This window comes from Colossoma macropomum, unplaced genomic scaffold (assembly GCF_904425465.1).
Source record: "Colossoma macropomum unplaced genomic scaffold, Colossoma_macropomum, whole genome shotgun sequence".
Classification (NCBI taxonomy): Eukaryota; Metazoa; Chordata; class Actinopteri; order Characiformes; family Serrasalmidae; genus Colossoma; species Colossoma macropomum.
In genome coordinates, this window is record NW_023494791.1 from 14,793,706 (window position 1) to 14,806,540 (window position 12,835).

At 40.5% G+C, this 12,835-nt stretch overlaps 1 protein-coding gene across 5 annotated transcripts in view; it reads right to left on the minus strand.

Annotated features, from left to right (window-relative positions):
* The window catches only part of kcnma1a (potassium large conductance calcium-activated channel, subfamily M, alpha member 1a), a 225,451-nt gene extending 215,051 nt beyond the window's left edge, over positions 1 to 10,400 (minus strand). For 3 of the 5 annotated variants that reach the window (XM_036574032.1, XM_036574030.1, XM_036574031.1), the window contains exon 1: positions 9,259 to 9,546. In XM_036574032.1, coding sequence (XP_036429925.1) covers positions 9,259 to 9,546 — 288 coding nt within the window. Of the gene's footprint in view, positions 1 to 9,258 lie in introns of all 5 variants that reach the window. The other 2 variants (XM_036574028.1, XM_036574033.1) reach the window with 2 other exon arrangements.
* Positions 10,401 to 12,835: the final 2,435 nt, after the last annotated feature.

The following is a 12,835-nucleotide window of genomic DNA, read 5'->3' on the forward strand; positions in this document are numbered from 1 at the left end:
GAGTGAGCAGCAGAAAAGCAGCCCACGTCCCTGAAGGTCACTAGAACGTCCTCTACAGCCTGCGCTTCTCCTCTCCTCCAGCTCACTGCATCACTGCGCACTGCTCAAAGCTCCAATTATGATGTTAAGCTCATTGTGATGTGGGCCAATCAGAGCCCGGTGCTCTTCCAGCAGGGCCGAAGGGCCGGCCACGGCCGAATCAGCTTCTGAACCGCTGCGTCTCCAGCTCAAGGGCTCTACTGGCCCCCCCCGCAGGCTGAGGCCACTTTTCATCTCCACAATAGCGGAATATTTGAGACGTTTTGGATGAAGAGCGCTTCCAAAACTGAAGCTGGGAGCACTCGAGGCGTGAGCGCTGCCTCTTTTCTCGCACTGGGTTCTGATGTGTGGTGACACAAGAGGGAAGGCATGAAGAGAAATGCTCAAGAAAAAGCTAGAATTAGCACGTTCACGAGCCAAACTAAACATCTCAATGCATTAGTTTTGCAGACAAATGGCCAGAAAAACACATGAATTTTTACCCCTTAAACTCCAGGCTTATCAATTGGCTATTAATCTTAAGGCTTATTATTCATGCTTTAAAATATTTCTTGGCTTAGACATATGGTTCTAGGTAAAACTTTTGATTGATACAGAACCTTTACATTATACAGAGGTTCTTTAAACTTTAAAAAGGTTCTGCAAAAATGATTGTTTAAAGTACTATGTAAGTTTGGGGGATATTGTAGCTTGTTTTTACTTTTTCCAGACTCAGTAATGCCACTTCTTTCAGTTTTTACAAAAAAATCTTACATAGTTCAGCTTTACAGAACCATCCATTGAAAGGTTCTTTAGGAACCAAATGTGATTCTTCTACAGCATCACTTCAAAGAACGCTTGTTGGCACCTTTATTTTTATATTTAGTGAATACTATGAATTATTCCATAACTAATATGGAACTAATATGTGGAACTAATTCTGTAGTTATGAGCATGATGAACTGAACTGCAAGCCTATATGTAGACCATTAGTTCTTAAATGGTTAAAAAACATGGCGGCAAACATAAAAGCCTTCAAATGTCCCTCTGTGTTTACATCTCAATTAAAGAGATCAATGAGTCGGCCAATAAACAACCCATTAATTCAGCTACTGTAAACTAGTCTCAATCCTATTGTCCTTCAGAGCAACCATGCAATGAGGTTAATTAGAAAACAATAAAAAAACAGACACTTGATATTCCATCCAACATGAGCTTCGGTTAATATTAGCCAGGGGTCAGTGGAGACACTAGTGAGGATGGCCAATCCTGCGGAAAAACGCCACTCACACGAGGCACTTCAAAGACAGCAGCAGCTGAAGCAGCTGCCTGTGCAGGTCCCAGGCTCCAGGCTGGCCTTGCTGAGCTCCAGGGCTGGCGGCAGTGCTATCTCAGCCTTGCAGCCTGCCTGCTCGGCCTAAAAGCGAGGATGCTAATGGTTTTCCCCTGCCAGTGGGCCCTGCTCGTGGATCAGGAGCTTAGCCCTGGCTGGCTGGCCCTACTGTGAGGAAACCCTCCCCCAAGCTCTTTCTCAGAGTCAACCATAGCTTTCCTCTTCAACCTTTCCTGGGGTGCCAGGGTCCTATTAATAGTGCAGGGACAAGCAAAAGAAGACATAACAGCATGACAAGAGAGCAGTAGGGGTTCTGAGCTGTGTGTCCACATTGTGTTTGACAAGTTTAGGTTGAAATACCTTTTACTAACCCTGCCTTAGATTAGGTCTGTTTAAACATGTGCTGTTGTTTTATTAAATTATTTAGAGATAATTACACAGTTATTACATAGTTACAGAATTATTTCATTTATATTCGATTTACGTTCCGTATTGAAAAGTTTGTGTCTGCATTTCTGACATACATAAGGAAAAGCACTGCAAAGGCCACAATGTAGAGGTAAGCAATTTTGGAAAAAATATCTAATTGAATTATTCTAACTACAACTGTGACTGTGATTTAAATTGCGATATTTCTCAATAAATTAAGGTCCAGGCTTGTTATTTTTCCTGCGGTGCTGAACAAAGTGCACCAGACTGCCAGGTAGTTGTGACTGTGACATCACGTACACAGCACATTGATGTTTGGATGCTTCTGAAGCCAGTTCCCGAGCTCACAAGTTCAATTTTGGCATTTTTAACTTGTTAAGACAAGCTAAGTTAAAGACAAGTTGTTGTTGATAATGTATTCTTTCAAATTGCAATTTTGTTATAAAAAATATTAATATTTGAGTTCTACCACAGAGTGAAGACCAGTCACTGCTTAAAATGACTGTGCCATGAGTTCAGCAGTGGAAGCTGCTCATGCTCCATGCTGCCTTCACTGCATGCTCATACCAGACCAGTATCAACAACACACGACAGAAATGCAAAAGCTCCATCGCTGGCACAGCAGCAGGAACTCAACCTAACAGCCAGTCCACAGGCCACACACTCGAATGTTACCACAAAATGACGTCTGTCTCAGGCACTATAACACAACCTCCACCCATTACACTGATATTAATAGTTTCATCATGCCTTTAACTTAACAGCACTGTAACTTCACACTTCACAACCACTTATAATGCCTGCATGCATTTACTAGCCTTACTTTACATTACAAAACTTATGTAAAATAAAAAGTACAAACAGTTATGTGTTACTTTTGCAGAAAATGACAGACAAAAGGCTTAAGAATTACAGTATGCAAATTGGAAGAAAAAGCATATTATTTACAGGGCAACGAAAAGTCAGTAGACATTCATACATTCAACTGAATGAGTACTTCAGTTTAAATGTATTACAAAGTTTGAAAAATCATAATCACCACCATGCATCAGTTCATCTGCAAGGGTTGGTTTAGGCTGGTTTTTACAATAGTCTTTAGATAAAGAGCTATACAATAACCATGTATTTACAATTTTATTAGTGAACAACTGAGTACTTCTGGTATTTTACAAATATACAAGACAAATGCTAAGTATGTCTCAGAGAAGACTGAAACAACTTGCATGCAACTACATTATATGTGCAAAAGTATCCAGACACCCCTTACAATTGAAAGTAGGGCTGAAAGATTAATCTTTCTCATATCTAAATTGCAATTTGGAAGACTGAGTAAAGCCTTCCTGCAGCAAATGAGTCACAAACTCCTTATAATTAAGCATAAAAACTCTACATTTCACACAAAGTACCTATTGTAACAACAAATGCTGTTAAAATTGTTATCCACAGGTGTATGCAAAAGTTGAGCACCCAAATTACATGTTTTGTTGATTTTCTAAGTTATAATACATTAACACATCCTCTACAAAGAACACACGTTTACACATGTTGATGCACAATTACTGTTTAGTTCCTGAATGTAATATGTTGGAAAAAACATAATAACGTGCCCTGTGTAAAAGTTATAGCGCATTTTATACTACATGTTTTATTTTTTTGCAGTATGTTAAACTCAACAAATACATAGAAAGTTGCAATTCGCAGAAAGATGCTATTTAAGTGTGTCCCCTGTAGAGGATGTGATTTTTTCACTGCAACAAAACACGTAATTAGACTGGGACTGTTCAAACTTTAGAAAGCGTCTATAAATAATCTGAGTTGAATATTGCTCATGTGAAAATAAATTAATTCCTGTAGTTACAAGTTCTTTGCACACAAACACAGTTCCCCTAATTTGCACATTTTAGTGACTGTGACAACAATATATAATACACTATATTATTCACTGACAGTGACTTCACTAAACTGGATACTGTTTTGGTGATTTTTATCAAAAAATGCAAAACGTTTAGCAAGTTCACTCTACAGAGCACACTATAGACATTCAACCCCCAAACACTATGTGCTGAACTCAGTATGGGGGAGTTAGAGAGAGGGACAGCTGATCTTTGGGTGTGTGCTGTTCGCCTGCCGGCTCAAAGGCAGCCGGCGCGTTGCCAAGCACGAGAGGGCACACACACATAACAAACACACTCGGTATGCATCTCTGCAATCCCATCTGCATTAAAGACAAACAAGCCTCAGCCCTCGGACACAGGAATATCTGTACTCACTTAATATAGACACTGTAGGAAAAACACACCACTCTAGCTGCACCAGGTCTGAGAGGAATCAAAGCTTTAGGCAGAAAGTGTTCACCATAAAACCCTCAGGATAAAAGAAAATCACTGATTGGGGAGCAAAGTTTATTTCACAGGACAATCAGTTTTGAGAAAACAGCTTTAAGTCGTTTGTCAAAAATTGAAAATTGAGTAATGCAACAGAGCAGAACAAGATGGAATTAACTTGGGGCTAAAAAATCAATATTGTACATGTGGATTTTTTTCTCCCTTTTAGACAACTTACAAGTAATAACTGTTGGCAAGATAATCTGTCATTGTCAAAGAGAAAGCAGTGATCAGTAAATTCTGTTTGACCTTTGTTTTTTCATAAGGTAAAAACAATATATGCTCATTCCAAGTATGACGTCTGCAACACCTTCCAAAAAAGTTGGGACAGGGCCATGTTTACCACTGTGCTACATCATCTTTCCTTTTAACAGCACTTAAGGAATTAATAAACGTTCGGGAACTCAAAACACTACTTGATCCAGTTTTAAAGGTGGAATTTTTTGCCATTCTTCAGTTAAACATGTCTTCAGCTGCGCAAGCATAAGGGGCCTTTGTCGGCATATTTTGCACTTCATATTGCAGCACAGGTTTTCTATAGAACACAGGCAGGCCAGTCTAGCACCCACGCTGTTGTAACACATACAGAAAGTTTCTTACTTTTGTCAAATTGAAATAAGCATGGTTGCTTCTGAAAAAGATGGTGCCTAAGAGGCAGCATATGCTGCTCCAAAACATTTTTGGTGCAAGTTACCCATGGTATGGGCATGATTACACCCCCATACCATTACTGATATTAGCTTTTGAACTTTACACTGGTAACAGTCTGGATGGTCTCTTTCTAGTTTGGACTAGATAACATGACATCCATCATTTCCGTAAATAATCTGAAAGACTGACTCGTCAGGACACAGTACATGTTTCCACTGTGCATAGTACAGTCTTAACCATTTATGGATGCAGCGACAGTGTTTATTGACAACAGTTTGTCAAGGTGATATCCATGACAGCAGCATACTGGTTTTTAATGCAGTGCCATCTGAGAGATTGAAGGCCACAGGCATTCAGTTGTGTTATTTGGCCTTGCTTTTTGCAGATTCCCTGAATCTTTTGATAATGTTATGCATATGTAGAGGGTGAAATACCTAAAAATCCTTGCAAATGCTCATAGAGGAATGTTTTGAAACAGTTGGACTATTTGCTGATGCATTCTTTGCAGAGTGGTGAACCTTGAACCATCTTTGTTTATAAAGGACTAGGCCTCGCCTGGATGCTCTTTTTATGCCCAACCATGATTGCATCACCTCTTTTAAAATGTTTTCTGAACATTTAACAATGTTCTTAGTCTTAAGTTGCTCCTGTCCTCTAGAGTGCATTGCATGTTCATTCAATTTTAGAATGAGTTTATTTACCAAAAACAGCCAAAAAGATAAAGCATTAAATATTTTGTCTTTCTACAGTTTTTGTTTAAATACAGGTCAAAGTGCATTGACAAATCAATGCTTTCTGTTTTTAGTTGCATTTCACATACAATCCAAGTATTTGTATGTATTTTGTGTGTGTGCTTTGCTCTTATAAGTCTCAGAAGCATTTCATTCTTGCTTAATTTGTCGATTAAGTTTTACGGTTTTTCTGTACCCCAGTGATTGGAGATGCTTTGCCTTACACACATTCATTGAGGAAAGTGTATGAATAAAACATATCAACACAGTCATTGCCAGGACTAGTAAACTGAAAAATCAAACATAAAACATGTTTTATTTGTGTGGAAATGACCAGGCATGGATTACTTGCTGTACATGGCCCTTTTTGTGTAAGATTTGAATATTTTTCCTCTTCTGTCCACCCTAACTGAGTAATAAAATGGTAAATACTATAACTACTACTAGACTCCATCTATAAGATCCCATGAGCCAATAATAACATAAAACTTTCAAGGCCTAAGAACACATTCTTCACTTATTTGGTCATTTGTACCTATTCATTTATCTAATGTTCACACCTACAGTGGATGGTCCCAAGTATTTGGGCCACCTCAAGCCTTGTAGTCTAAGGTCCCCAACGACCCCTGCCAGTCAAAGGCCCCTGGGCACTTGCCCCAGTAGTGCAGTCAGTAATCCATCCTGAAAACTGTGTACACTTTCGAATTAAGCAAATTTAATGAATCCTTTTTATCAGTGTATTCCACTGAAGTGAATGACCTAGAGGATGTTAAGCAAATGGTAAGTCACTGTGCCCGCCATATTGCACATGAATGTGGAAAAAAAAAATATTAAACATCCAGATGTTGCAGTACATCAAGTCCCAGGAAATGCAACAGGCCCAGACCAATCTGAGTTTTATGCTGCACCTTGATTAATTCATGAGAGTCGTGCGCATGCAGTAGCATTTGTTTCAGCATGGTTGGTGCTATGTGACAAATGTAGCAAAGTTATGATGAGGACATGCCAGAGGATCTGTCTCTCTACTCGTCTGAGCAGTAGATGCCTCCAGCAGCCTGCCTGCCATTACTAGCGCCATGCCAAGAAAGCCCCCCCCCCACATTCAGCTGCGCTGCAGATCGCATTTCAGCCTCCTAATGCTCCTAACAAGCACGGTCCCCCTGCACCCAAGTGTCAAAGCCTTGGCACAAAGTCACCCTGCCAGAATCTCCTTCCTCCAGGAAACACACCAGCACCTGCGATTATCCTCCTCACCACCATTTTCATGTCTTCCTGGAAACTGGATCCGTTTAGACATGGCTTGCATTCTTAATGACCCAGCCGTGGATTTCCATCAAACTCCACAATTATCCAGCGATAGCACAGCCAAATTACAAACTGAATGAAATGTGTCATTTGCATTTGTAAGACGGATCTGACTCCTCAATAAGCCTGGCAAAGTGATGGAAGGTTTTTAATCCAAGTGTTCTCGATTGCAAACGATACAGACGCGCGGCCTGATTGTATTTTAACAACTTCCATCTGAAGAGGCTCAGGCACGGGTGTCAGTTTCGGATGGGCTGCTTGCTCTGTTGGAACGCTTGTTCATGTAGGTAATTAAAAGGTAATGAAGACTGGAGACTTCACAGACGTCATTAACCCTTTTCATTTAAATAAATAACAAGTCCGGCACTCTGCTACCTGAATGCAAGAGAACGACTCGATTGAAGTATAATGACAGAGCATTATAACTTCTCCATGTATTTTTAAACTTCATTTCAGGGAAAAGAAGTCTATTAGCCATGCACAGAGCTGCTAACAACAAGCTTCTTAAGCTTTGAAAGATTGCCAGGCCGCTTTTGTAGACACCAGATGTAAATGAGGATAAAGCTGTATTTGAATTTGGATGTTTGAATCCAGGCCTTACTCATGGGAATAAATCGTGCCTTGTTTGCTTTTGTTTGATCAAATCCCTCATAATTCTGCTGATATTAAACCTGGCAAAAAATAGTACAATTCTATTTTTTTACACTTTCCATTTTCACAGGATCCAGAAAAAAAAATCCAGTTACAAAAAAGGAATTCCACAGATTTCTGCACAACTCAGTCTTTGAGATGTGAGAAAAGTCACTGATTTGATAAGGAAATGATTAATTGTAGAGAAACTTACTGATAAGAACCAGGGCTCACAGTATCTACAACGTAAACATAGCCATTTTATTTCCCATCCTAAACTACCGACCCTGCACATGACTTCTTAGTTTTTATATGTAATGTTGATAACGGTAAAATGGTTTTCTAATGAAAAATTAAGTTCTCTTTGGTGAGCTATTTTACTGTATAGCAGCCTGTATATACCTCTCCACCATGAATGAGTTTTAAAAATATAACACTGTGAAGAAGCTTTCAGCAGCATTAACCTCATCAGACGTCCGGTTCCTATCACCACCACTGTAAACAATACTGACATGGAAAGTTTCTTTAGAACGAAGCACTTCACATCAAACCACTCTGAATGACTTTGTTTACATCTCAATCTTTGTTTACATCTGTAATTACGCAGAAATTTAGAAAACATCTGTGGGATTCCCCTTTAAGCCATTTTATTCCAATGTTTCTAATCATTCTAAAGAGTTAAAACTAGCACATCACCAAAATAAATGAATGAAGGAGTGAAAAACGGAGAAAATAAAATTGCTTCCAAAATCAGGCCTGTTTTCCTCTGCAGATTACATGTCGCAAGACGCACTCAGACGACTGATCACTTGTACTGAAGGCAACAGCTGTGTGAATCCCTATACGACTGCAGCCTACATGATGATGTGCTGTTTGCAGCCTGCTGCTGAGATGACTCTACGTCATTATGCAGGAGCACAGCGCGTGTGAGTGAAGCACCCTTACATGCAGCACATCACGGCTTTTCCCACCGCTGACTCTGACAGCGTGACCTTACCAAGGGGCCTTTATCTTTTTCTTTTTTTTTATTAAAAATGCTTGAACGTCATACATCACATATAAGGGGAATTCCATAAACACAGCCTACGTAATACGTAAAAAAGAGGAGGTGGAGCCCCAGCCCACTTAAATCATTTGTCTTTCCTATGTTCTTATGTATGTAGGTCAACACAGCAGCCCTCTGAAATATGGTTTTTGAACACAAGCCGTCCCAACATTCCCTGAAATTTGTGTAAATACTGCATTGTAATTCCTCCGTTGTGCCATATGGTGGGCACAATTCCACATCACTCTTACTTATACACATAATACACAGAAGTACACAAACAGCATTCTGCCACTGCAACTGCCTTGTGGATGACAAACTATTACCAAAACTTATTTATTTATGCGTACAGTTCCACATCCCTCTTCAAAATCTGTCCCACACTGATCAGACCTTCTGATGCACTGAAAAGGATCAGTGTTTTCAAGAAATGTCTACAGAGACATTTCTTATAGTAGCACCAAGCCTCACTAAATCAAAACCCCAGGCCTAAAGGATGAAGCTGATCAGCAGTGGCTCATCCAAGCATACCTACAATACCTACAAATGGACGCATGATGCTTTTAGGCAAAAGGCCTCGCTGTTATGCTGTTATTTTGCCTCCTCTACCAACATGACCAGTATGAATGAAAGTGTTCTCATACGCAGCTGACAAACAAGTGTTCTAGAGAAGATCTGGTCCAGGCTTTCACAGTGTAGAGCCTACAAGCCCAACATCCGAGGCTTAGTTACCTTATTTTTGATGTTACAGTGGCAGCAGACGGTCCACAGGTACTTGAGGGTCCTCCACAGGAGGATGATGAAGAGACCCCCGAAGAACGTCACCATGGAGGACGCGAGGAAAGCCCACCACATGCGCTGACCATTGTTGTCACACGGTACGTCTGGTGAAAACGGGATGATCACGTCCATCTTGGATATAGAGACAGAGGAGTCCGGGTTTTTGTTGTAGTTGATATTATTACTCATTCTAGAGCCGCTGCTGCCATAGGAAACGTTGCCATCTGCCACAGCTAGCATGAAGAAGCTCTGGAGAGCTGCTGCCAGCGCCCCCAACCCCGGCCATCAGCCATATTGCTTCAACTAGCCCTTCTCCTTCAGCGCTCGCTCTCTAGCCGATTCTCCTCAACCTCAACGATATGTAGAGATATTATTTTTCTTTTTTTTTTTAGCCAAAATTGGTCGGAAACGGGAGAGAAGGAGCGAGGCTGCGCGCCTCCGCGAGAGACATTTAAATCCGCGAGAACTGCGACTTACGTTTTCATTTTGACGGTTTTTTCTCTTGTTTTTTTGTCCCAAAATCTTCAGAATGAGAGCGCGCTTAAGCCTCCGTGCGCATCTCGCTCTCCGGTCGCGCGCTGAGCTCGGTGGACTGATTTTCCGAGACGGTTCTGCTCCTCAGGCTCCCAGATCACAGCCTTCCATTCACACTCGCTACAGTGACAGGTCGATGTTTTTCTCTCCTCGGCGCCAAACTTAATAATCGCTCCTAAACGCGCTGTGCTTTAGCTGGAAAAGGGGGTCTCCGTCCTCCCGTGCTGCTCGTCGGCGGTTGGTGTGAGATAAAGCCGCTCAGTGAGGGTTGGCGCTCGGTGACAGCTGATCTGGTGAGCGTGTCTGTCCGTGTCCTCTTCCCTCAGTCAGTCCCTCAGTCCCCCTCTCTCTCTCTCTCTCTCTCTCACTGTGTGTCTCTCTCTCAGCTCAGATCAGTTCAGTTAGCCCACACACTGCTGGGCAGATTTACAGGTAGGAAGGCGGAGCCAAGCCATCAGAATCAAAGATGGACAAACAGCTCTAGGGCCGCTAATGTCCACCACTCGCTTATTTGACTGGGCTTTGGGGGCTGGAGACTCTGCTGTTAGGGTGGATCTTCAGTGAGCTCCGTGTTCCTGCTAGTCCTGCTTCTCCTTCAGAAACGAAAACACGCAGCAGCGCGTCGCTATAGGCCTTCACACTGGAAATAAGCTAAAGCCGTTATCTCACAGCTCTGACGACGATGGGGGAGTTGGGGTGGGGTGGGGGGGGTTACACACAATACAAAAACATTATAATCACGTTTATAAGTGTTGTTATACATAATAATAATAATAATAATAATAACAATATCGTTATACAAAAAATAATAATAAGAATAATATTCTTATTATTACATATAATAACAATGATATTATTTGTTCTTATATTATTGTTGTCTTTACTGTCATTATTTAATCAAAATAATTACTATTGGCATATAAAATACAACAACAATAATAATAATAATAATAATACATGCAAATTATTATTATTATTATCATCATTATTATTGTTATTATTATTATTATTATGTACACTTCAATATTTGTTTATTTGTTTGTGTATAGAGTAGAGTCTGCAGTGTTAAAGACTGTCTGTCATAAGATCCTGTAAGGCATTTTCAAGATATAAACACAGCTAAACATGAATGAGGTGTGAAGATGATTTACTGATCTTTATGGTTTAGATTTACTGTCTGAGAGGTACTGTACTTAAACCAAAACAGCTGCTGTAACAGAATCTTTGAAAAGTTAATCTCAGAGTGATAAACAGTGAGAGACAAGCTGACAACAATAAGGTAAAACCATGATTTTAAATTAGATTTAGCCAAAGCTGCATTCAGGCAAAGTTTCATAGTGACAGTTTATTAAATGCCATTAAAATGTGCTATATGGCTGTACAGTCTTTTATATAAATGAATGAGTCTAATGCTTCTGGCACAGTCCTTACAGTAGACAAACCTCTGCTTACACCACTATTAAACAACATGTTTAATTTGAAATCATGATTTTTGCTTATGTCACTCTCTCTCTTTCTACAGATGGCAGATCAACACTGCTTGACCAAAGGTGAGGGTACTCCATTTATTTCACCTCCTACTGGGCAACCAAGGGAATGCAAGTTTAGAGAATAAAACATTCTAGCCACTAAAAATTAAGTAGAAGGGATGATGGGAAGCTATGCATTGTAGGTAATGCTGTGTAAAGTATTATATCAAATGCCTAATAACTTATGCTAAATACTTATATCCACTATACTGCAGACTTGTTCATTCCATTGAATTTTAGAAACATAAGGGAGTCTTTACGTTGATATTTCTAATCTTGTTTGAAGAGGAGAACTTTCTTAGCAGCTCCATGGTACGTAGAGTTGGCATTTATTGCCTACCACGTACTACTCTGTTATTTATGGAGGGCAATAGGATCCGGGATTGATCATCTTCCTGGAAACCTTGCCCAGCTGTCGGCTTAAAGAGCTGAGGAACCTGTTCCCGTGGAAAAGCACTGAACTGTCAACAGATGCTGCCACTTGGCCATTTAGGTGGTAAACAATGGACAGTTCAAAGTGTGCAAGTCAGCGTACACGGTCAAGCTTGGGCAGGCTTCTTTAGCTAAAACGGAGCCAACCTAACACTCGATATTCAGCTAAAGCTGAGAAAGGCCCTGTTTGCCAGGCTAACTAGAAATATCACTATCAGAGAGACTTGCATCTTCTCAAGTTCAGATGATCTCTCAGCAGCTGTCTTGAAACAGATACCCCAGCAGGAGACTAAAAGGGGGGTAAGGGGACTTGGAGGACACGTTGTGCAGGGGTAAAGCTGGAGTACTATAGTAGAATATATAGTAGGCTTCCGTGCAACATGGCAGTGAAAGAGGGAGCTGGAGGCCAGAAATTAGCAGATGAGGCAAACGAGGACATGGGCTTGGAGGAGGTGCCTTCATCCTCAAGACTGAGCATGGTTAATCAGCACTGGCATCACCAAGGGCACTTTCATTATTGCACATGGATTACACATGAACATTGTAACACACGGACATGTAAATGCTAATCAAGAGAAACAGGCGATATATAGGCCAGTGATCTCCAGAACTCCAGAAGACTTACATAATCTAATATATATTCTTGTATGATCAAACAGCATAAATTAGTTTAATATTCACAGGCCTAGAAAAATGCTGATTCAAAACTAAAAATGTTGATTCATCAGATAAGAATCAAAAGCTGTTACAGCTCAGACCTGGTTAATGGTGATGAGGCTTTTGCATGAATAAAATTCTTGTCTTCTGAACACACATATTATACAGTACCTAAAGCAGTGGTCATCAAATCTGTCCTCAGGGTCCCCAGCTGGTCCAAGTTTATGCTCTATTCCTGTGTTGAGTTGGGACTGAGTCAAAGTTGAACTTTGGAAAGAAGAGGATTTGTCAAAAATGCAGAGGAAAACTCATTTCACACAGTTCATTTCTTATAGTAGCACCACGGTAAGCAGTCATTTTTATTCATAATGGAACAG